The sequence below is a fragment of the Phoenix dactylifera genome, chromosome 6 (assembly GCF_009389715.1).
Source record: "Phoenix dactylifera cultivar Barhee BC4 chromosome 6, palm_55x_up_171113_PBpolish2nd_filt_p, whole genome shotgun sequence".
Classification (NCBI taxonomy): domain Eukaryota; kingdom Viridiplantae; phylum Streptophyta; class Magnoliopsida; order Arecales; family Arecaceae; genus Phoenix; species Phoenix dactylifera.
In genome coordinates, this window is record NC_052397.1 from 3156832 (window position 1) to 3181705 (window position 24874).

The window sequence follows — 24874 nt, forward strand, 5'->3', positions numbered from 1 at the left end:
AGCAAATAACGAGCCCTTTATAATTTCAAAAATAGATTTTTTTTGTTACATGAAAATTGAATTCTACAAAACTTTGATATCGAATCATCATACAACGAGTATAATCACACAGCCATCATAAATCGATATTGAGTACTATTTTTGATTGCCCTCAGGCTAAAGTGGCAATCCAAGATTGGTGCAATACCCGGATGAATTAATGGGGACAATTAGATCCTATCCATCACTCAACCAACTGCCAACTTCCATATAAGTTTGGTGACCCAAGCATTGATCCAGTAGGTGATAATCTTTAGCATTTTTCATGAATATTTTCCAACATCCACTAAAATATGACAAGTGATCCAAATCAAAGAATCAGAACAGCCATCCATCTCATAATCCACCGATACCGCACCTCATCGCATCACCTTCCAATCCAACGGATCAAAATCAAAACCGTCATTCAACCTCACGAAATAATGTCAGGATGTTATCGTCATCGCGATTCATAGGAGGAAGAATCTGGTCAATCAAAATGACGACACTGTTCCCGAAGATAACGACATCGCCCCTCCAAGGACAAAAAAGATAATCAAGTTAACAAAAATGCCCTTTACATCTGGGAAATTCATCATGCGAACTAATAACCGAGGTAATACGATTTTGGAACTTAAGGGAGTTTTGCGTAACTAATTATAGTGGAGGTGTTTTTAGTAAAGAAGTGCGGAATTTTAGCACATTCATCGCTATACCTTCCTTTCCAGCTATACTCTCCCTTTATCCGTGGAAAAGTTTAAGTAGATACAAAGTGGGTGTACGGTAAATTGAAGGTTTTCTATTTGGATGAACAGCTATATTTTTTGTCATGAAAAATTTAATATTTGGACGGCTGAGATGATTCAAAGCCTCGAAATAGGTCATTATTAGATGGTGCAGGTTAGATCTTAGGTTTCAAAGTTCTCTTCTTATTCTCAGTGCAGGATTTGAACTTGGTGTGTTTTAGAAATTAGGTGTGCTTTTGGACTTGTATTTATGCATGTTGTCCGAATCTGCTACCACCGAATATATATGATGCCGTTCTATTTGCATAGAAATTAATACGAAATATACAAGATCCGTCATTCATTTGTTCTCAAAGCTTATCACGACCATAGTAAAATTGATAGTAGGTCCAATGATTGGCATAAAATTGCTAAACAGATTTTTGCAAAGAATTTTTAATGTTCGGTTCACAATAGTAATGCCCAATGCCCCTAGCTTGGCGTGGTTCCTATATTTCTATCGAGAAATCACTGGCACGAGCACCGACTAACCTGCGCTCCCTCGGATGTCAACAAACCATGCATGGAACTCTTCCATCAACACACATTCGCACATGCCTCTTTAAATACAACTCGCTAGTTTAGATTGAGTTACTTTTATTCAGTGGAGGTCTAGATAAGCTTCCTTGCCTAAAATATTAAAAACAGATAAAAAGTTGTATCTTCCGCACGATAGAATGATTCACCTTTTTTTGCATGAATTTGCTAGTAGATTGTGCAAATATTATTTTAAAACCTATGCAAGCTGATGAATGAAAGAGTTTAGAGTGCATTGAGAGTTGTATGGGGTGGGATCCAATGGATGATATCATGAAAGAATGAGCGATCATACTTTCGTGGGAAAGATACAATTTAAAAGCACTCCTTCCTTCAATGCCAATGTTATACGGGTCCTTTTAGAAAGAGTAGACGAACTCTCGCCCAGAATTACAGGAATCCCCTCGTACGTATCATAATTTACATTTCGATCGCTACGGGGAAGGGAATGACGGCAGTTTCGCATATACCCTCCACTCCTTTTACCTTTAACCCCTGCGCCCACCCCCACGATAGCGGACTTCATGTAAACCTTCTCTCTCTCTCTCTCTCTACAAAAGAAGAGACCAGCAAATCTCATCAACAAAACCCCCACCCTTCGTCCATCTCCTCCCGTCGTCTCTCGCCCTCAATCCCCCAACCCACGCTCGCCGCCGAATCTGATCGCCCCCGCCGCCGTCTCTAATCCGATCCCCGGCAACCCGTCCGATCCGAATCCGGCGGCCCCGCGATCGCGATTCGGATCCCTGCGCCCCCGCCGCTACAGGACTCGGCGATCTCTCCTCCTCCGCCCCGATCATCCCACCAAGATCCCCCGGCCGTGGATGGATAGCAGCTCGAGGGGGGAGGGATCGACGAGCCGCTGTTGAGGGGAGACGAGAAGATGCCCGGCCTTTTGCAGAGGAACGCCCAATTCGGCAATGCTCCGGCCACGCCCGCCGCCCCCAGATCCGCGTCCATTTACGGAATCTGGTCCAGGCACCGGGACGACATCACCTTTGATCAGCTCCAGAAGGTATCGGCCCCGATCGATCGGCGCCGGTTCGTTCGATCTTTTGATTGGATTCCTCGTGGTTTCTGGGTCTTTCCTGGTTTTTATCGGGTTCTTGATTGGTTTCACGTGCGATGTTGATCGGATTTTCTGTTTCTTGATTTGATAGATCTAGTTTGCGGTCCTGTTTTGTGTTGATTGGATTTGCAGCTGGATTGGATGTAGATTTAGATATTAAAACAAATTTATTTTGTTTTTATCCTATTTTCTTGTTTTAATATGTAAAGAGGTTCGAAATATCTTTGAAAGCACAAGCTAATGTTCATACGCAACTTTTTTTGTGCGTGTGATTCAAGTCAGTAGCTCGATAATTAACCTTAGCATGATCCTGTTTTTGAATGGAAATTTGCATCGAGTCACATTTTTCACTCGTTGATATGAGTACTTATTGCCGAGCATGCTTGTATTATCTTGTAAATTTTTTTCTTAAGTTTTTCTTTCTTTCGTCATTCCAAACTCCTGGTGTGAGTAATCCGGGTGTGAGTAATCCTGCTGTTTTTTTTCAAAGCCTCTTCAGTTGCTAAAAAAAATGTATGCCATGAGAATTTAGCGTGACAATGAACCAATCTTACTTCAAGAATGGGTTTCTGACATAATTCATGTCAGATTCAAGAAGCAACGGAGAATACTGTAGTTGAAGAAATGTGCTCCGGTTCATGTTCTTCACTGAAAGAATCTAATTCGTACCTGTGATTTTCTATGTTTTAAATGATTGTGATATGAGAAAAACAAATCGTAATTGGATTTTTTATGCATTTGGACTAGTTCTGGAGTGAGTTACCTCGTAAAGCTCGACAGCAGCTCCTGAGGATTGATAAGCATGCCCTCTTTGAACAAGGCCGCAAAAACCTTTACTGTTCCAGGTGCAATGGGTTGCTTCTGGATGGCTTCACACAGATTGTCATGTATGCAAAGTCATTGCAGCTGGAAGGTGCGGGCATGCACCTGCCCAACAAAATGGGGGCCTCCAAGATTCTGAATGATAGTGAATTAGATGAAGTTCAGGACCCGGCTGTACACCCTTGGGGAGGCCTGATAGCAACCAAGGATGGCATACTAACGCTTCTTGACTGCTTTACATATGCTAAGTCACTGAAGACGCTCCAGAATGTAAGTCATAATACACTATCACAACTCTCACTTTTTTCTCTCTTTTTTTTTTCATTCAGCAAATAAGCTAGCCCCACTATCCCCTATTTTCATGTTGTGTGCTGCATTGATGACATTGCAGCATCCAACTCTTTTCACATTGTTCTGTGTCAATCTCTTAAGCTTTCCAATTTCTGATGTCTTGTTTAGTGCTTCCATTCCATGCCGTGTCCCTTTTTCTTCACATCTTCATTTCTTGCTAAATTTTTAATAAGTTTCTGCTATGAGACTTGCACTTTGTTCTGGAGTTCTCTCAAATCCTGCTTCATGATTATCATTGATAGACTGAACTTTCCACTTTATGAAATTGCTAACTGTTTCACCATTTTAGTTATATGATCATTGAAGTCTGCTGTACTGGTTCGTGTAGGTTTTTGACAGTGCCCGAGCGAGGGAACGTGAACGTGAGCTGCTCTACCCTGATGCATGTGGTGGGGGAGGCAGGGGATGGATAAGTCAAGGGATGTCTAATTATGGCAGAGGGCACGGAAGTCGAGAAACCTGTGCTTTGCACACTGCCAGGCTTTCTTGTGATACATTAGTGGATTTTTGGTCTGCGCTGGGTGATGAAACTAGATTATCTCTTCTGAGGATGAAGGAGGGTGATTTCATGGATAGACTTATGTTCAGGTGAGTATATTTTGTCTTAGATTCTTTATGTTAAGATATTTAATCTTCAAGAAATCTTATTTGCATAAAGGATGAGCTATTGATGACAGTGAACCTACTACTGCTAGCAAAATGAATAATTTAGGTACTGAAAATTCTTTGTTGTTTGATTACAAGAAATAGGGATAAAAGGGCTTGGTTGGTTAGTGGAAAGGCATCCAAAGAAAGCTTGTACAATCAGCCCCAACAAAGAATGTGCATTTTTTTCCATAATTGGTCATGAGAAAATTTATTATCAGGGTCATACTACATAGGAGGGAAAGATCAATTCTTAGTTGCTCAGAACATAAGCAGAATGCCAAAAACAAACTTCAAGGCCTAGAAAGTATGCTTCTTATCTCTAAGCTAGCTAAGATGACACTAGAACATTACATGCATTTCTTTTAGATTTCGACCAAGGTAGCTCTACACAAGCTTAAAGGTAAATGCTCACTGCTTTAGCAATTGTCTCTATAAGAGAAGAAGCTTTTATGAACCACTTGTCAGTGAGAACTCCACAAAACTGGCATTTGTTTGTGAAACCATTGTGTCCAAGCAATTGTTAGAGGCTCTAGTCTGTCTGGAAAAGAAAGAGAAAACAAGGAATTATCATGGAAGAATGTCGTAGTTATCTAAAGTAGATAGTATTGCTGCTATCTTGTCATTCATGTTTATTTAGGTTGGACATGGTATTAGGTGGAAAGATAACTCTTGTAATCCAAAACAGGTTCCTGCAGAATTAACAAATTTCAACCATTGCAAATAAAATAATTTCAGAGGACTAAGAGTAGAAAAGGACCTCATGAAAATCTTCTATTGGCAGTGCGGAAGTATATGTGAAGGTCTTGGTAAGACATATTTTGAGCACACATTCAGTATGAAAATCTGGCTCATTGTTGATAATATTCTCAAGAAGTAGAGATGACTTACTCATTTATGACAGAAGTACTATTCTGTTTAGGTAACATTTGCAGAGTTTTTAGCTAGATGTGTAGAGTTAGTTTAGAAGTTCATCAAATCTGTGAAGGCTTGAGGAGGTTTGTTTTTCATCTAATATTTACTGGATAATTTAATCTTCTATAAGAATTAAAACTGAGTGATACCTTAAGCTTTCTTATGAGGGAGGAATAAGTATAACTATAAACGACTGTATAGGGCATGCCTTTTATATTGAAAGTCCATATGGTTCTCAATTACCTAAACAAAAAAAAGTCCATGTGGTTCTCCACTTATCTAGCTTAAAAAGAAATTCTAAATTTATGCACTTTACAAACTCATTATGAAACTGTTCCCTGGTGGCTGATATCCACTCAACATTGTTTGATATAGTTCCTTCACTAACATGATCCGCATTCATCAGTGAAGCACTTGCATTTTGGAGATCAAAGTTCACTTAGATAGATAGACTGTCGGCCTCATTGAATATGGGAAGTAAATCAAATATGCATCCATGTGAATCACTTCTATTATGTCCAAAATTGGGTCTATTGTTATTTCATGAGGCAGATTGTCGGAGAATAAATCTTAGTTTCCCTTGACCCTCACTGCACTTAGATCAGATATTCTGTCTTGGTCTTCGAATATCTGGAAGTCATTTAAGTATTCAGTCATGTAATTCTCGTTATTATGTCAAAAATTTTGTCTAATCCCATTCATGAGGTAGATTGTTGAACAATAAGCCTTGTTGCCGTTGACCCTTAGTACTGTTCGTCATGCTACATGGGCTGTGGATCACCTGTAATGCTCAAATATTATAATAGAATGTCAAACATAAATGACTGACCTCTTTTAATTCGGGCTAAGGTTACTGATGGAGCAAGCATACATGGCACTTTTGAATATTCTCACCAAACATGTTCATAGGAAACTCTTACAATTTCTGAATTTCAACTCAGAACTGTTCTCCCAGTAAATTGTGAAGTAGCATCAGAACTGTCTAATGTTCAAAGTGCTTGCAACAAGAAATGGATACAGTCAATAGAGGTGCATGTATTCTAAGCAGGTATTTTTGTTATTTTCAGAGAGCCTACTTGTTAGAACTAACAATCAGGTCAACGAAGACACCAAATTGAAATAGTTGATGTATGTGCCACACATTATCAAGGGCATAGCTAGGGCTTTTGTTCCTTTAAGATGAGAAGGTTGGATGAAGTCATTGAGATTACTTTCTAAACTTCTCTGATAAAATCAGTTTATGTGGTTATTGCTCATTGAAGCTCTGAAATTCAAAATAGGGTATCGTACTTGGCACACACAATTATCCTGAACGGAGTAGTTGTGGTGTCTTCACATCTGTTACTATCCAATTGTTTGGATCCCTAGTGATGCCATTATTGGGGATAGATTTTTGACTTCATCATCACTCTGGCTATGTTTCGTTGTTTCCTCTTACAAGGAATTTCATTGCTTGGCTGTTGTCTTTTACATCTTGTCTGTCATTTTTGTTTTTCCTAGGTACCATACTTTTCAACTCTGATATGCACCACATTGAATTCCTGTATCACTTGCTGTTTGTCTTAGGTTGGCTCTCCTTGCCTTCATACTGAAAGAAGCACATCTGTTAAGTCATTTTCTGAATGGAGCTACAGAATGTGATTGATGATGTGAATTTTTCAATCACAAAAACAACTACTTGCTTGAAAAACCAAGAATGTTGAATCAGTAGAGTTTAATGGAATAACAGTAGACCTTACATCAAATTATGGACAAGCAATGGTAATAATTGTGGTCACAAGTAAAAGGCCATGTTATTTAAAATCCTTATGAAAATGACAACAACATATGGAAGTAGGAAACACAAAAGTTGCAATCTTCAGTTGGGTACAGAGAACATAGATGAGCTAGCCACAATTTCATGCATGACATAGGTATATCATCTTCCTTCTGCAATAACATATTGTAAGATTTTGCGTTACCAACTTCTCAATGGCTCGAGTCACTGGAAATGTGATTGATTGAAGGTACTGTGGTGGTCCCTGTATAACAAGCATCTTCCATAGTAGCTTTAATAAAACAAGGGCTGAAGCGAATGGTGGATTTGTGACTAATTTGGTGGCACCTACCACAAGTAAATCTCCTAAATCAATATGATCTTTTATGAGTTGCGTTGGGTTTATAAATTGCTAACATCTCTTAAATCCGCATAATCTTTTAGAACTTTCTATAAAACACTTCCCCCCTCACTCCTTGACCCCATAAATTCCACCTTGATTTTGAAGTTGGTTTTCCCTCCTTCTAAGCCTTTTCATATAGCATACTGAAAACATAAGCTCGAATAATTGGTTGAAATATGCGTTACTATTTTATGCACTAAATGGCTTCCTGTTTTATTATACTAGGAGTATTTCCTTGTTGCCAAGAAAAACCAGTAGGTGGTGCCATGTTCTAAGCTGAACACAAGAGGGTAGTTGCGTTTCCTTTGTTAGCTTACTTTATCCTCCAGTTTCTTTCATCCAAAGATGGTTCTCAGCCTTCCCTTATAAGACTAAACAGGAGCGCACATACCAAAGGAGGAGTTAACATGGAAGAAACTGGGATTAGTTTTTTCATCTTCAAAACTTTTTGTTTCCTTGAGCACTGTCAATGAAAGTTGTCAAAGAACAAACTTATTGGCCTCATGCCTAAGAGAAGCTGGATGTGTAGTTTCTACTTGTATAGTCCAATGTTTACAAACTTTGGGTTCTTATGACCCAACATACAATATAGGTAAGGTAGAATATGATATGATCATCAGTCCTACTAACTCCTAAGTTGTCCCATATTGATGCTAATCCAAGTTTTTTATACTGTATAATCTTCTTCAGGAATTATGTATTATTTCAGTGGAAGCAGTGTGTTGCCAAGATCAAGAGATTAGATTATCTATTGTTGGTTGCCGTTGTTCAGTTTTCTTCTTCACCCACCGGTCATATTATCGTTTATTTATACTATTTTACTTGCCCTATTGAGTTTGCTAAAGAAGTTGGACTGTTGAATTTAGGATGAACGCCAAGATTACTGTTTGCTTGCAATCCATGCTAGCAGAAGCATACATTGACCTACCTATGAGAATCAATGGGGTATCATTTGTTTTTATTCCCTTGCTAATCTAGATAGGACGATCAATTCCTTTGACATTAGATGCATAATGTGGAACTCTTCAATATATAAATATATAGGTTGGACATTTCGAAAACTAGCCATGATGAAGCTTGGTTCCAGATATTAGCCATGAGATGGTTCTCTCTTACTTCCAGTTAATATTCTGTTAGCTGATATGGTTGGGCTAGTGTTAGTAGTAAGTTAATAGTGCTAATGATCTTGAAGTGGCTTTAAATGTCAAATTGAATTTCGTCCAACTGCCATTATTGGGTAAATGTTTTTTGAATTATATGCACAGTTAGAACGGGTTAACATTATTGTGAATTCAATTTTCTTTTCACAGGTTTGAGAGCAAGAGGTTTTGCAGAGATTGCCGAAGAAATGTCATTCGTGAATTCAAAGAGTTGAAGGAACTAAAGCGCATGCGAAGGGAACCCCGATGCACTAGTTGGTTTTGTGTTGCAGATACAGCTTTCCAATATGAGGTTTGCATTTGCCAGTGTTTTCAAAGATGCATGTCTAAATTTTACTTGCCTGTTCATATTGTTTAACAATTTAACAGGCAGTTTCTTAGGAGAAATATGATTTATTCTACAGAAGCATGATGAGAATTGCAAGAATAAAAACTCTTCCTCATTGAGCCATCAGATGACCTGGATTTTTTGTCATATCATTTTCAGGTATCAGAGGACACCATCCAAGCTGATTGGCACCAGTCATTTACGGACACAGTTGGAACATATCATCATTTTGAATGGGCAGTTGGAACAGGAGAAGGGAAATCAGACATTTTAGACTTCGAAGATGTTGGAATGAATGGAAAGGTCCAGGTGAATGGACTTGATCTTGGTGGTCTGAGTGCATGCTTTATTACACTTAGGGCTTGGAAGCTTGATGGTCGCTGCACTGAGCTCTGTGTAAAGGCACATGCATTGAAGGGACAACCATGTGTCCATCGCAGACTAATAGTAGGGGATGGTTTTGTAACAATAACTAAGGGGGAAAGTATCAGAAGGTTTTTTGAGCATGCCGAAGAAGCTGAGGAAGAAGAGGTATGTTCAATTGAGGGCCTGCTGTATATAATGCTTATAGAACGAATTGTCTTTAATAGTACTAGTGGATGATGATGTGAAAAAAAGGGTGTGATTTTTCAATAGTCCATGCTAGCTGATTTTTGTTGATTTGTAAGAGCAGGATGATGATGCTATGGACAAGGATGGAAATGAACTTGACAGTGAGGGAACCCGTCCACAGAAGCATGCCAAGAGTCCTGAACTTGCACGAGAATTTCTTCTAGATGCTGCGACAGTTATATTCAAAGAACAGGTATTTTAAGCAGAGCAGCTTGTTGTTCTCTCCACATGCTACACTCTTCTTCCACTTTTTGTAAATTTTTTACAAGCTCATATCCGTTTGCTGTTACCATCATTGTAATCTCCTTTTATTCTGTTACTGATCTGGCAAATTGTATTATTCTGAGGCTATTCCAAGTACAGCCTGAATGAAGAAACTATGTCATCAGTCATTGTCACAAGTCACAACCACCAATCCTCGTCCGATCTATTGAGGGTTGGCTGTGTATTGAATTTGGATCCATTTCATTTTTCCGTGGCTGACTGTCCACTTAATGTTACCCCACCACCTTCTTCATGTGGGACTGGTACTAGCATCTTCGTGGTGTAAGATGGAGAAACTGTGTGCCAAGAACAAAACATTATTACCATTAGACAATTATATGAGTAGTGTTGCAGTAGTACTCTATTAAAATAACCTAGCCCCTTTCAAAATGGGGTACAATTTGCATATATTTAGCCTTTCCAATTAGTGAACTGTACCGAGTTCTCTGCAAAGCAAGTCCTTATCGTGGATTTGAATGTGCTGATTTGAGTATTAATAAAATGGATTTTTTCTTCCAAGTCATCTTATCCACTCTCTCTTAGAGATATTCTAAACTTTTATAGAAGTTCCTACAACATCTCGTACTGTTATGTGGACTATGATTTGAGTGTCAGACCTTGATTTGTGTTGAGGGCCTAGACTTCAAGAGCAGATCATCATGACACGGGGGCAGATTATGTAATCTATTCCATTGATAAAATTAAAGATAAATGATTTCTAAACTGGATTTTAATTATACAGATGTCTATTCTATTTCATAATTATCATATTTGTTATTTTATAGCAATAGAATGCATTCACTGTATTGACTTGCAGACTTACACTGTTGTCAACTTGATAATTGACTCCACAATTTCCAAAAATAAGACACATTTTGACTTGTGGATGCATGAGATTGCTGATGAACATTAGCTGTCTAGATTACATTGGCTACTCAATCCATGTGGTGATGAACTTAGCTTGCACCAAAAAAAAATGGTTATTAGCAAGTGAAAACTTTGATGATTTTAATAGATGCATGTATCGTTCATCTGCTAGTCCAACTTGAACTCACATAACAGTTAAATTGTTTGCTACCTAAAGATTCAGAGACTACCGTGACCGACAATCCTTATCCTAACCACATGAAGTTGGTTTTATTCCTCTTTTGCTTTTTACAAAGTTTGTAGGGATGATGTATTCCACTTACGAAAATTTAGAAGTGGATAACATTTTGGAATTACTTTTATTTTTAATCAGGAAATAACATGCTTTCTTAGCAGGTAAACCAAAATAAGGACTCTTACCCCCCCCCCCCCCCCCCCCCGGGGGGATCTTCAGAAGAAGAAAAAAAGCAAAATAAGATCTTAAATAGTTACTGTGTCTGGAAGATCCGACTTTAAGAAGCTGTGAAGTTTTTGTAGCTTATTACTCGTTGTGAAGCTGTGACTGAAATGTGGATTCATATGTAAAAATAATGTTAACTTATACTGCTGACCTGCATGTATGGATTGATGTTTTCTCGTTTCCTGCTATTGGTGTGCTTGAATAAAACTGTTCTAGGCATCATAATTGTGATTTTATGATTTTTTTAATGGTTTAAGCTAGGTATTATTGAGGTAGTGATGCGAGGAATTGTGGAGAAGAGGAATAAAGATAGGAGACATGTAAAAGCCAGCATGAACTATAATTCATAGATGTGATCAAATATATAACATAACATGGGTAGATTGATACGTTTAGAGAGCACAGTTTCATGACATTGTCTTAAGTGGAATGATTATATCCAACCTATGAAAGCAAGAACACCTTCAAACCTTGTTGACTTCCTTTTGACTGAGTATAAACTTGAATTTTGTTATCAATTCTTTTGGAAATCCTGGCCTGACCTTTTTACTTTTGATTGTTGTGGATGATGGTGGCTTGCTCTGCCTTTATTTTTTTGTGTCAAATTGAAGAATTAAAATGAAGAAATGCATCGAATTTAAATAAGAAAATACATGATGCTGTAGAAACTTTAAACAAGCATCAATAAGTTGATGATAGTGAAGAAGGCGGAAGAAAGGTCTCTGTTTGGGTTAAGGATTAAGCAAAATCCTTGTGACTTGCAATTTATTAGATGTGACAGAGATACTACGAGTATTGGTGTTACTATTTTTACTCATTCCTTGTAGGCTGCACATGATATGGCAGACAAAGTTTGGAGTAGGTTAAGAACCAAAAAGCTCTTTGTTTGTAACTTAATCTTAATGTTTATGGGGACATCATAATCATTTTCTCCTGCAACATTAGCTGGGGAACTTTAAGCGGAAAAGTTACAACCATGGAGAATTCAGGCAAGGAAGCAGCTATTATTCCTGGCCATGCCTTTAATGTCCAAATCCTGTGAGATTGTGTCTTGACTTTAAGAAAACCATCCGGATAGCAAAAAATAATTAGTGAACAAAAATTGAGCAATGACTTAGATTTAGGAATTTATAAGTTTTCATATTTTTATAATGTAAGTTTTCATATTTTTATAATGTGCACAAGGACTATGGCCGTGATGTAAGTTGGATCAATGATCAGTTAATGTTAATTATTTATATCTGCAGATTTGATCTTGCCGATTAATATGTCATTTCATCTGGTTTGATGGGCTGTATCTCTTTTAGATTATGATCCCCTCGTAAATTTATGTAGGCTGATTGAGGCAGTAGCATTCTACCTTCACTGTTGTTACTATATACACATATATCTTAGCAGTATTATATAATGTATTCAGAAAATAATAAAGGAACAAAGCAAAACCGTAGCAATAAGATTTCAGTTTTGTAATTCTCGATTTCATATCATGCATACACAGTATGTCTCGCAACTAATTCATCAGGTTCTTCTAGGTAGAAAAGGCTTTCAGAGAAGGTACAGCTCGACAAAATGCACACAGTATGTTTGTTTGTCTTGCCCTAAAATTGCTGGAAGAACGTCTTCATGTTGCCTGCAAAGAGATTATTACCTTAGAAAAGCAGGTAATTTGATGTTTTCTTATTTATCTGGTTGAAAAATTTAAGTTACTATTTTCATTATAAATAAGGGGCAAAATTTCAATGAAGTGGCGAGTTCATCACATTCTTGTTGAATTTCTACAACCTCATCTGATTTGTCTTACAGACCAAGCTTCTAGAGGAGGAAGAAAAAGAGAAACGTGAAGAAGAAGAGCGCAAGGAGAGGAGGAGGACAAAAGAAAGAGAAAAAAAGCTTAGAAGAAAAGAGAGGCTTAAAGGAAAAGAAAGGGAAAGAGACAAGAAACTTGTTGAGTCAAAATCACTTAGTGAGGATTCAGCTTCCTTCTTGAATGACTCGCCCACAAATTCACATGATGAATCACCAAATCCTTTTGAGTCTGGGGACTCAGTTAGTCAACCAGGAGATATCACTCTGCTTCCCAGGCCTATTTCTCCTAATGGTACAGATGAACAAACCTCAACTGAGAACATCAGTATGAAGAACCTGAAGAATGATAGTCTGCAGCATCAGTGTCATGTCGATGGAGAGCTTGGTGCTAGGGATGGCAATGGCTCTTTTGTACTTGAGCAGTCAAAATCATCGAGGAGAAAATTGAGATTCGGAAAAGATTCTCATTCTCTTGTGGATCAGGCTTCTAGTTGGTATGACATGTGCCAATCTAGCATGAGCAATGAGAGTAGCATTCAGCAAGATGAGCCTGATTCAAATGGATGCATGATGTCTTCATCTAGGGGCATGAATGGGCTTCACAGGCCATCAAGGGAAAGGGTTGTGAAGAGCAGTGCTAGAAATTCCAATATGAAATACAGTGATAAATTCCACGGTTCAAACAGCAGAATGCGAGATAGATTTGACTTCCAGGCTTGTAGCTGCATCCAACAGGCTGATTACAAAGGAAAGGATGGGCATCACATTTCTACAGTCAGGTCAGGTAGCGAGATCAAGATTGCAAATAAAACAGAAGCTACACTGGATATGCCTAGGTCATTCAATCGAAGTGTTAGATACAATAATGGCTGTTATGTGCCAGATAGTACACTAATTTCAAAGGGAAAGCATGTTGGAGGCACACATGGCAAGGATAGTTTCCACACAAAACAGGTTTGGGAACCACTGAATACACGCAAAAAGTGCTCTAGAAGCAGTTCTGATCCTGACTTTACCTTGGGAGCTACTATTAAGGTTGTTCCATCTGAAGAAGCTAGATTTGATAAGGATAAGAATGAACGCCAGCAACCTTGTAATGTACTTGAAGCAATTCATTTCTGCTCATCCGAGCATTCTGTAAGTTCAGGAAAAGCTGAAACTTTGAAAAGTTATCAACTTCATGAGAATACCATGAAGGACTCCGATAAATCCTTTTCAAGCTCCCAGAATGGTAACCAGAATGGATTTGTCCCAGCAGCTAAGTCGGATTGCTATTCCAAGAATGGTGCAAAGGAAGAAGTTGACTCATGCCCCATCATGTCTACCTTTTTGATGCATAATGCTTGTGATCCTGTAACGAACTCTTCTAGTTCGGATAACTGCTCATCATGTCTTAGCGAGGGGGACACCAGCACCAGTTCCTCAAGTACTCAAAATGCAGAATCATCATCAACTTCAGATTCAGAAGATGCTAGCCAACAATCAGATGGCAGAGATATATCAATATGTGATGGCAATAATTTTCACAAATATCACGATGAAACTGCAGACGGCAATCACAGAACAAATGGATATGATTCTTTCACCAGGACAACTGCAGGTTTTGCAGCAGAGAGCTGTATGGTGCCAAACTTTTCAAGAGAAAGTTCAACAAAATCTGTTCACAATTCTGATAATGGTCAATTTGGATTTAATATGGGCCCTTCTCAGCAGCACATGTTATCAGCGCATAATCAAAGCATCCATGTGCCGTTGTTTCCTTCTCCAACCATGGGGTATCATAATCATAGTGCAACTTCTTGGTCAGCTACTCCTACCAATGGATTGATGCCATTTTCCCAGCCCAGCCAATATATACTCCCTAGCCCACTTGGATATCAATCCTCGGATTTCTGTATGCAGTACAGTACCCTTCAACCTTTATCAGTTCCTGCATTTGATGCAAACCAACATTCCTTGTATCGGACTGCTAATAGAGTCAACATTGCAAGCTCAAAGGAGCGATACAAGAATCTTGGTTCATGTGGATTCCAGAAAGTCGATGCTGTTGGTGAGCTGACAGGAAGTAACCATCCTCTGGAAAAGTCATTTCCAACTAGACAGGTGCCTTCAAAAACACCATCAGGGGGACAAAATGATAGTGTTGAAAATGCTTCTAGATCCCATAATGACAGTCCATCCTTCTCGTTGTTTCACTTTGGTGGTCCGGTGGATGGGGTTGCTGCCGGGTCCAATCTGAATTCACTTTCTATAAAAGAAGAAACTACTGGAGGATTTGTCTCGAAGTTACCTGCAGCTCAGGCTCATACATGCTCAAAGGAAGAGACAAAGATTGAAGAATACAGCTTATTTTCTGCTAGAAATGGTGTTAGCTTTTCGTTCTTCTAGTGCAGTCTCTAGAGTGGTTGCAAGAGTTCTGCTGGAGCATTCTGTCTGCTTCACTGCTTCGGTTGTGAAAAGTGTGAGCACTTGTATGTGGTAAAATAATCTTTCTCAAAAATTTTATTTTATTTTGATTTGTCGATGCTTCCAATTTGTGCTTTATTGTTTCGGATTGTAGAAAAAATTGCGAGTGATATAGCTTTTCTGTTTTTACCGCTAAGTGAGGAAAGCTTTCTGCTATGAATGGAATATTGATTGACATTCGAGCTGTAGACATTCTTTGAAATCATAAAAAACTCATTTCTCTGCAAGTTTATTTGTGGAGAACTAGCTTTTGTATTATCTGAGAGGATACGTTCTTGTAAGATTACCTTCATCATGAACACATGTTAATGTGTGTTTAGACTTTAGACAATGTGCTTAGATTACAGCCTTCTAAGGAGTTCATATTCTTCTTGCTACTTTCTTAAGTTGTGAAAATATGAAGGCATATAGTAGGAAAGGGGGTGATGGGGTGATTTGATTGTTGGGATTACACTTTGAAGATTAACAAACAAATAGAAGCAAACTGGATTGAAGCCCTTCATTGGTGAAGAAAATTCTCTCGAAGAAATTTTATTAATATATCAAAAGGGTATACAATGTATTAGATGCACGTATATAGAAAATGATCCCTAATTCTAGTTCGCGTATTAAACCCGATATAGAATCATACTCGAAATAGGAATCAACAATAAGGAAATATGCTAGAATTATTCTATTACAAATATAGAAATCTGACTAAAATTCAATATTGTCCATAATGGGCAATTTACATAAAAACCCGGAATTCTGTTTGCTTGCACGCTATCTCATAGGATGGAGAATAAATTAAATATTTGCTTGTCAAAGTCTACGTCTATGAATCCGCTGGCTCCTAAGAAGTTTGGCATGCTCCACGTGGTTGTAGTTTCTATTGGGTGCACTTTGTGCTGCATCAATATACATTTGTGTTGACTGTTAAAAAAAAAAAAATCATTCATGGGTTTTCCATCTTTAGGTGTTCGTAATACCTCTTTGATTTCTCTAGGAATGTTATTGCCACAGAGAGAACTCTATAAATTGATGATACATAGCCATTTCTAGTGAAAAGATTTACTCTCTTTCTTCTTGCTGAACTATCAATTGGTTCTAAAATAAACTGTCAATGTGTTCTGAAATGATTGCAGTTTATCTTTATGTGTTTTCTATGTGATTTGACGATGGCTATACTTTGAAATCCTACTTCCTTCATTGATATAAATTTTCCATGTCCAGCACAGTTTCAGAATTTTCCTTGACCAATTTCTGCTATCTGTTGTAACTTGTAAGCTAATTTCACCCGTACCACTGAATGTTAAACTTTTTTCCTGTTTTTACCTTCTTTTTTTTTGTGTTGGGGGGCCGTGTTGGGAGCTCACGGCACTAACGGCCGCTACTTTAGCACAGCACTTGTCCGCTAACAACTTGATCTGGCTGGTGCACGAACCTGCCTCCCCGCCGGGTGCTAGCGCACCCTTCTCTTCCATCATCTCCGGCAAGCTGCTTTGTCTCCTGTTAAGACATATTGTGGAGACAATTGAGCATGCAAGCAAACTTCTTATTTCCCTTTTAGTTTTTCATGGGCTCTTTCCTAAATCCTAACTTATTCTTCAACCAGGACCTAGGTCATAAAATCTAGCACTTTTGGCATCATATCTTTTTCTTCTAAATCATGCGCTGGAGCGGATTGCCACCTGAAAATTTTTTATTTGAACACATGCACCTGGACTATAATGGAGATTCCAGACAAGATTAGGCCCCTAAAAAGGTGCAAGTTGTTAATATATTCGGTGCAGCATTCACAATGGTGGGTTTGGGATTTTAAATGAAGGTTTTATGGATGTTGTTTTTCACTATACACAGTAGACAATTAGAGCCTCGTAAGGAAGCAATGATTAGACTGAAGAAAATCTCTTGCTGTTTACTGGACCGCAGCAAACCAACCCTTTTGAATGACTTGCAACAACTCACAATGATGTATCGTAAGATACTTGGAATGGGATTATCAGTTTTTACCCTTTGCTAAGTTTGATGTCTTTTTATCCTTCAGAAAAATGCCTACAATAGGACTGGCACCTGTAGAATGGTGATTTCCTCTGTTTTCATTAAGAATCTTTTTTAACAAACAACATGTTAATGGTTATGGCTTAGGATGGTGGTTGTGCTCCACTTTCGTCGGATAACATTATTTCAAACCAAAGGAAGAAGAGAGAATAAAAGAAAAGGAAAGGGGCAGGAAAAGATCCCTAAGTTTTGCCTTTGGAATTCTTGGTGCATGAATTACGTGGCTTGGTAGTTCATATATGATGAGCTTTTAGGGACAATTGGAGTGGGGTGTCAATTAGCTGAGCTAACATCGACCGGCTATCTCATGCTAGTTGTGAAGGATTCAGAAACCTTTTTTTTCCCATAGATATATTTTATAAAACAAACGTTCCAAGTTATTGGACAATTTTTCTGACAAGGTAGTAAATATTATTAATATATCCTACAGGCATAATTGTAGTCCCACCAAGAGTGTCTCAAACTCTTTTTTTTTTTTTTTTTCCGATGCCATGAGTGCTGTTATAGGAGTCCCGCCAAAGGGGTGAACATTTTGATCTTCTTCCCTCACGACAACGGGAAGTCGAAAGGTGTGAGTTTTGTTTCATATCATATAGTGTCCAATTAAGCCACGATAAGCCATCAGAGACATTGTTCTCTATGTTCTATTAAAAAGAAAATGTTGCTCTATTTTGTGGGTATTTGACAGGTAAGAAATCTCGGCAAGCATTATACCATCTATATATAGCATCGGCTTCATGGATTAGTTTACGAGCCAACAAGTTTTGAGGTTCCTAAGTTTTGACATTTTCTTTAGGGTGGTTCCTTGGAAAAGGTTTAAAAAATTTGGAAATATTAAATTTCATTGGCTGGATGGCTGATGGGAATAACTAATGATATAGAAAACGATTGTTCAAATTTAACTAGATTTTTCTTTTTTTTTTAAATTTTTTTTAACACAGAAAATATACTACTAGGAAATATTTGGTTGTAAGAAAATACGTGAAGAAGGGCAAAATAAAATTATTTTCATATAGAAAAATCTTAAAATATAGTAATAATTTCTCTGAATTTGCAAGTCTTTCAAGGAAAACATGTTTTTTATATAATTTTTCTGACAGCCAAGTATACTCTTTAAGAAGAAATATTTTGGAAGTAGAGAATTGGAGAGTGCACCTCTTTGCAACACCAAAAATGAAAAAACAAAAGGAAGATATTTTTGAGTTTTGATAGAAAAAAAGAAAAAAGGAAAAATACTTTAAGCTTTGAGATGTCTCGATATACATGTGGTAGGTTCTTTGAGCCCATCTGATGCTGCCCTGCTCCTCAATTGAAGAGTAGCACCAATCCTCACACGTACAGGAGGAACTTTTTGTATGCACGAAATGGAGGTAGTGGTCAAATTGCTCTCTTTCTTTTTCCTTTTTTTTGTTTAAATGTTCTTAAGACATGCCAATTTCTTAAAAATTATGGCCAATCTTCACCTAAAAGATGGTGGGAAAGGAAACATAGTTTTATTGGATTACAGTTAAGATCATGTATTTCCAATACAAAAGACATCCACTAGACATCAAGTTAAAAAAACATACACAGCATTTACTGATTTGGGATTCCCCGTTCCTGAAGTCTCAATACAGCAAGGTAAAACGTAGGTTCATCAACAAATTCTGTTATCTGAAACGAATGATCAGTGGCTGCCTTGGCTAAAGTTATTTTGTCAGGCAAGTCAAAAGTGACCATATCTGGATATTGCTGCCGATGATTTTGCTCGATGATTTCCCTCCCTCGATCAAAGCCAATGACCAGTCTTGCACCTATATAAGATCTCATCATAATTGTAGGACAATAAAATCCATAAATTGAGAATGAAGAAGTTGCTGTCGGAATCAAGTTGCAGGACTCTGAATGCAAAGTTATACATCTAAGATTTGCATGTCAATAAAGAAGGATACTGTAAATTAAGCTTTGAAGTTCAAGGGTTCTCAATAATGTAGGGATAGAGATTTAGGTTACACGGCATAGGCTTCAGCATTTTTTATTAAGATCATTCAAGTTCTTTGAACTATATAAATTGAACTTTTACATTAGATAGCTGATCAATTTTTCATCGCCAAGGAGGCAATGTTTACTGAGGAGACAGTATGAAAGTAAAATCTAAAGGCAAATTGCATATACCAAATCTGTGCCCAAGGGGCACACAATCAAAATAAAGAACCTGTCGCACATAAGAATATAGGTGCATTTCAATTAAAAGTCCTTAAGAAAAGAATCCCAAAAATTTCACTGAGCTCCCATGTTTGCAGAAATTATTTTCATTGAAGACTAACTCATGTTTTGAAAGATTGTATATGGCAGGCAAGTGGGCCTGCTTTTGGAGGATGGGGAGGGGTGCACAAGCACCTGGGTAAGTACCGAAGTCATTGCAGCCCAAGAATAGTAAATGTAAAAAAAAAAAAAGTGGAGAAAATCTTAAAAAATAGTTTTAAAAATATTTATAATCCAATAAGTGAGGCAAAACATATCCGAAAAGATGTAGTAAGTCAATGGCAAGTGTTAACTTAGGAACATCTGATGATAATTTATAAATCCATCTCATTCCATACTCATAAATGATGTGAACTCCCAAGGCGTGGCCCATAGAGCCCTAGATAGGCAGGCTAGGCAGCCAAGTTGGTCATTTTCTAAAACCATGAGACTAAACCTTAGGCTGGACATTACAACCCCTCACTTCACAGCAAAAAGTAGAAATAGCCACCTTCTATGCCTCAATTCTAAACCTTCTTAATCATAACAGGTCAAAAAGTAGAAATAGCCAACCTTCTTCATCATAATAGGTCTACTCATAATCCATTACACCATATAAAAAACCACAATCTAGACATTCACAACTGCAACCCCCACTTCACACCATCCTTTCCCTTTTCCAATTTTCAGTATGCTCTAACTTTCCAAGTTGCTTGCTAGAACTACTTTTGAACCGTATTTGCATGCCAAACAACGTTAGCATGCACGCCAACAATATTAGTTTCACTTGTCGCATATCACAAAATTATAAGAAAATAACCTAGGTGCACTTTCAAAAGGAAATTTGTCAAAGAATGCAGAACTGCTAACATGAAAATGCAATTTAGTAAGCTACCATACTTACATCACGTATAAGGGTACACACCAACTAAAATGAGCTAACAGACTCCAATAAATAAAAGCCTTTATTTTCAATTCATGTGACTTGATCGGACATCACATATAGACTCAAGATCAATATTTCATTTCAAATACAAATCTCTTTTAATAAACCTCAAACTTCCAATGGTGGGGTAAACAACTAGCATCCCTGGGTTATCTGGACACCGGCGTCCAGCTCAAAAAGTCATTGGATTGTATCCGAACTGGATACATGTAAGACGCTTGGACACTTATGAAGTTCTCAAGTTGCGGCTTTTGAAGACAAGTGGCGAGTTGGACTCTTTCAACTATGAATTTGACCCTCCACTTTAACATTATACGAGAGTGTTTGTTCTTTTTCAGAAATTAGTCAAAGATGTAGATATGGAAATAACCATCCAAAATATCATTTTTCTTGTAGCCTTTAAGTTAATTAGAAAGTTTGGATGAAACTTGTATATCAAAAGACCTTAACCAACAATATCCTTTTAATATTTAAACAAATGATACTTAGAGATAAAATTATATTTTGTCCTACATATCCCCGTGTCTTTCCTCTTGCCGGGTCAAAAACTTGGATATTTGTCTAAACTTGATTCTCATATCCGTGTCCATGCAATACCATTAGCACCTAGGACTATAAAACAAGGCCTCACATTTATGAAAAATGACTAAGCAGAGGAATAACATTACTTTTTAATTATTTTTTGCCAATGTTAGAAACTACGAACATTCTTGTTTCTCCTCCTTAAAGCCCTAATAGAGCACCACAGGAAAAGAAAAAATAGAAGGGAAAATGACATCTTTTTCTCCATGTTTAAGAAGGTGGAGGGACAATATACTTGCAAGCAACTACATTATTCATGCAGATAAACTATACAGCTCATATATTAAGAAATCTCTGCAAAATGGCTTCATGTGACTGTTGGACAAAAAGACTCCTTAAGACTTAAAGATAAGACCTTTGAAACATAAATTACACACTAAAGTTCCCGTGGAGTCACACGAGAGATTCCTTGGACTCCAAGCTTATTCAATTAGGACAAGAATGTGGTCTTGCAACAGCGGATCTTTTGTGCTCTGGTACCAATACCTTGAAGAGTTGAATCTAGAATTGTTATAAGATGATTCTTTTTCCAGAATTGAGAAAGAAATTATATTGGTTAGAGGATAGAAATCGATAAGTGAACAAAAGAAGGAATTCCTCAACAATCATGAGCCCGGATTGAAGCCGAAACAAGAGATAGAGAGAGAGAGAGAGGGACTGTGAGAGATGGAGAGGTCTGGAATTTATTTTCATAATTTGATTTTGCACCTTCTTCTCTCCTCCTATATATCTAAATTTGACTAAAACAACTATGGGAATATGATAATCCACTTTCCTAACAAAACATAACTAAAAAAATTCTAAAATATAAGTCACCCATGGAAGCCTGCATAGAAAGCCATTGATAGCACTTCAAAAGACAATCATGATGACTTAAAAACTTTCATGACCCAACATTCATTTAAAGAATCTATCGGTAATAATCCTATTTAAGGCAGGGTCAAAATCTACTAAGAGTAGCATGAAAATTGAGGATAAAACTGCAAGAAAATATAATATGCCTGAAGTAAATAAAGTCCCAATTTTAGTTTTTTCAGTACAAAAATTACTCATTCTTCGTCATGAATGCACAAATTTCAGTCTTGCTTACACACATTTCTACATACCATCCACCATCAGGTTCCAATTCTGATGCAGATTAAAGAAGAACCAAGTAACTTATCTTGTGATCTTTTGTTTAGTTTCAGATTATGATTATAAGAGATTTCTTGGTTTTACAGAGTACAGATCAAAGAAACCAACTTCAAACAATACAAAGAATTAAACAAATGAATTTTTAATTTAGTTTTGGAATGTGGTTGTCACAAGTTCATATGCGAGTCAGTCAAGGGTCCGGGTTTTAAACTTTTGAGTCCAGAATTAGGATCTCAAGGAGTTTATGCAGAGAATTTGGACCTGATATGAATTAAAGAAACCAACTTTGAACAGACTGGAGACCGATGCTTTAGGTAATGAAGAAGAAGGAGAGAAAAGAATCAGACCTGGAGAGCATCTCCCAGGTAGCAAGGTCAAGAGCTGGTCGACAGAAACGCCCAACCCGGGAAAGTAGCACGCGAACACAACATCGAAGGGCGAGAACCTCTCCGGCACGGCGGCGATCTCCCCCTGCCAGCACCGGACCCGGTCGTGGCTCTCCTTGATCATGGCGAGCACGAAGAGGGACTCGTGGGTGGCCAGGAGGAGCTCACATGGGGAGAGGTCAGCGAGTAGGCCGGCGAAGCCGATGGTGGGGAGGGCGGCGAGGACCCGGGAGCCCTCGTGGATCTGGCCGGCCGCGATAATCCGGCGGGCCTTTTCGGCCCACTCCTGGTCGTAGCCGACGGAGTCGGGCTCGAGGAAGGACCAGTCCCTCTCGACGAGGTCCTCCGACGGGAACATGGAGGCGGATGCGGCGACGGCGGAGGTGCAGGAGAGGCGGAGGGGAGGGGAATACGAGAGCCCAGGTGGGGGATGGCGGGATTTGAAGGCGAGACGGCGGGGATGCGGGTAGATTAGCGTTAGGGTTTGGTTTAGGGTTTGAGAGAGCGGAACGATGGAGGAGGAGGAGGAGGAGGAGGAGGAGGAGGAGGCGAGGCGGGGTGGAGCCATGGGAGAGACGGAGAGAGAGTCGATGAGCATCGGGGCTGATTGAAAACGCAGTCCGGTTTCGTTTTCCTTCTATTTTCCTTTCTGATAAACCGATGGGGTTATCGCACGTGAGATGCATGTGATAAAATTTGATCACCCTCCTTGCTTCTCTATAAGTTTCAAGAGTTTGGCTGGAGGGGATAAAGAAACCTGGATCCCCTCTTCATCCTTGATCAGCCATGTATTTTAACTGTGATGGGATCCAAGATCATTCATGTATTTAGGAGGGCAACTAGATAGCTGATCACCGGGCATGCTTGGTTGGGCGACGGCACAAGCTATACTCTGGACACTTAATGGCGAATAATAAAAGATGGATTTCATCAATATTAGGTTTTTATTTCTCACTCTAGATTACGTAAAAATTGGGAGGGTCAAAATTTCAGCTCATGCGTATAGATGGAGGTTCAAAAGGATGAAATTTTGAGATGTAATTTCCCGTATTCACCTCCCCACCCCTCGAGACAAAAAAAAGGAAAATAAAAAAGAATGAGCTTGCACTTCCTTTTCTTTCTTCTTTATTTTAGCCATATTTTGCGTTTTAGCCTTGGATCATAGCCTCTTGCCTTTTGAATCAACGTCTGCAAGTTTGATCTCTCAATACTCGATTTTCACTAAGTTTTGCTTGAAAAACACTTCCAATTTTAGGGGATTTGGTCTCTACTTGTGCATTTCACAAGAATCACAAATCCATTCACAAGAATCACGAATCTAATTATACAAGTACTACAAATCTAATCACAAGTACCGCAATCGGCTTGTGGTTAGCTCTAATGGGTTTATACTATAGTTTCGCCTAATTCATATGAACCATGGGCTAGATTTGCTCTGATATTATTTGTAACGACTCAGGACATTCTCTAAACAAAGCTAGCTGGAAAGTATTATTTAGGTACTGTGTTCTTGTATAAGTATTAAAGATCTACTCAGTGTATAGCCGATATAGGACTAAACAAACATCTCCACTGGTCCTCATATAAAGAGATCTAAACAGAGTTTAAAATCCAAGAGTAATCAAGCTCCAAAATATTAATTCTACAAAGCTTCACCGACACTCAAGTATCAATTCATCAATAGCATCATATTTAGACACATAACATGTGCAACAAGATCTTATAAGAAAGAAGCAAGAGCTACCAATAAATAAATAAAAGAAAGTCGCAGAGTTGATAAATGAAAAAGCAACTCCTCGAAATAACATTTCCAAAACAAAACAATCTAAGAAACAAGTAAATCATCATAGTCGGTTACAAGAAATGCACAAGTAGAGACCAAATCCTCTAAAATTGGAAGTGTTTTTCAAGCAAAACTTAGTGAAAATCGAGTATTAAGAGATCAAACTTGCAGACGCAGATTCAAAAGGAAAGACACAATGATCCAAGGCTAAAACACAAAATATAAGCAAAAAAAAGAAGAAAAAAAGGGAAGTGCAAGCTCATTCTATTCAATTTCTAATATGACATCAAGCATTTCACAAGGATCCGCCATTTCTAGATCATAAAAATGTAGATATGGAGCAAGAAAAAAGTGATAGAAGGAAATAAGAGGGGTAGAGCTCAAGTACCTTGAAGGATAGAGAAATGCAGCAATCAAACCCTACCATGAAGAGCTCAAGTGCCGTGTGAGGGCTCTTCCTTTCACCAAGAGGGGGTGCTCTTCCTTTCGTCGAGAAACCCTAACCATAACCATAAA

At 38.2% G+C, this 24874-nt stretch overlaps 2 protein-coding genes across 3 annotated transcripts; one reads left to right on the forward strand and one right to left on the reverse strand.

The window, feature by feature from the left end:
• Nucleotides 1-1882: 1882 nt before the first annotated feature.
• Nucleotides 1883-15520, forward strand: LOC103712958 (dentin sialophosphoprotein). Of its 2 annotated transcripts, none has more exons than XM_008799681.4 (8): nt 1883-2355; nt 3157-3501; nt 3911-4170; nt 8612-8753; nt 8949-9320; nt 9463-9594; nt 12525-12653; nt 12796-15520. In XM_008799681.4, the coding sequence occupies exons 1-8, from the start codon at nt 2224-2226 to the stop codon at nt 15184-15186; spliced, it is 3903 nt and encodes a 1300-aa protein (XP_008797903.1). In that variant the 5' UTR covers nt 1883-2223; the 3' UTR covers nt 15187-15520. The 2 variants fall into 2 exon arrangements, with proteins under 2 accessions (XP_008797903.1, XP_038983051.1); XM_039127123.1 differs by lacking the exon at nt 1883-2355 and adding an exon at nt 2363-2381.
• Nucleotides 15521-18775: 3255 nt separating this feature from the next.
• Nucleotides 18776-23208, reverse strand: LOC103712949. Its single transcript, XM_008799671.4, has 2 exons — nt 22537-23208; nt 18776-19097 (listed from the first exon to the last, which is right to left on the reverse strand). Exons 1-2 carry the CDS (start codon nt 23171-23173, stop codon nt 18880-18882), a joined length of 855 nt encoding a protein of 284 aa, XP_008797893.1. The 5' UTR covers nt 23174-23208; the 3' UTR covers nt 18776-18879.
• Between the last annotated feature and the right edge of the window lie 1666 nt (nt 23209-24874).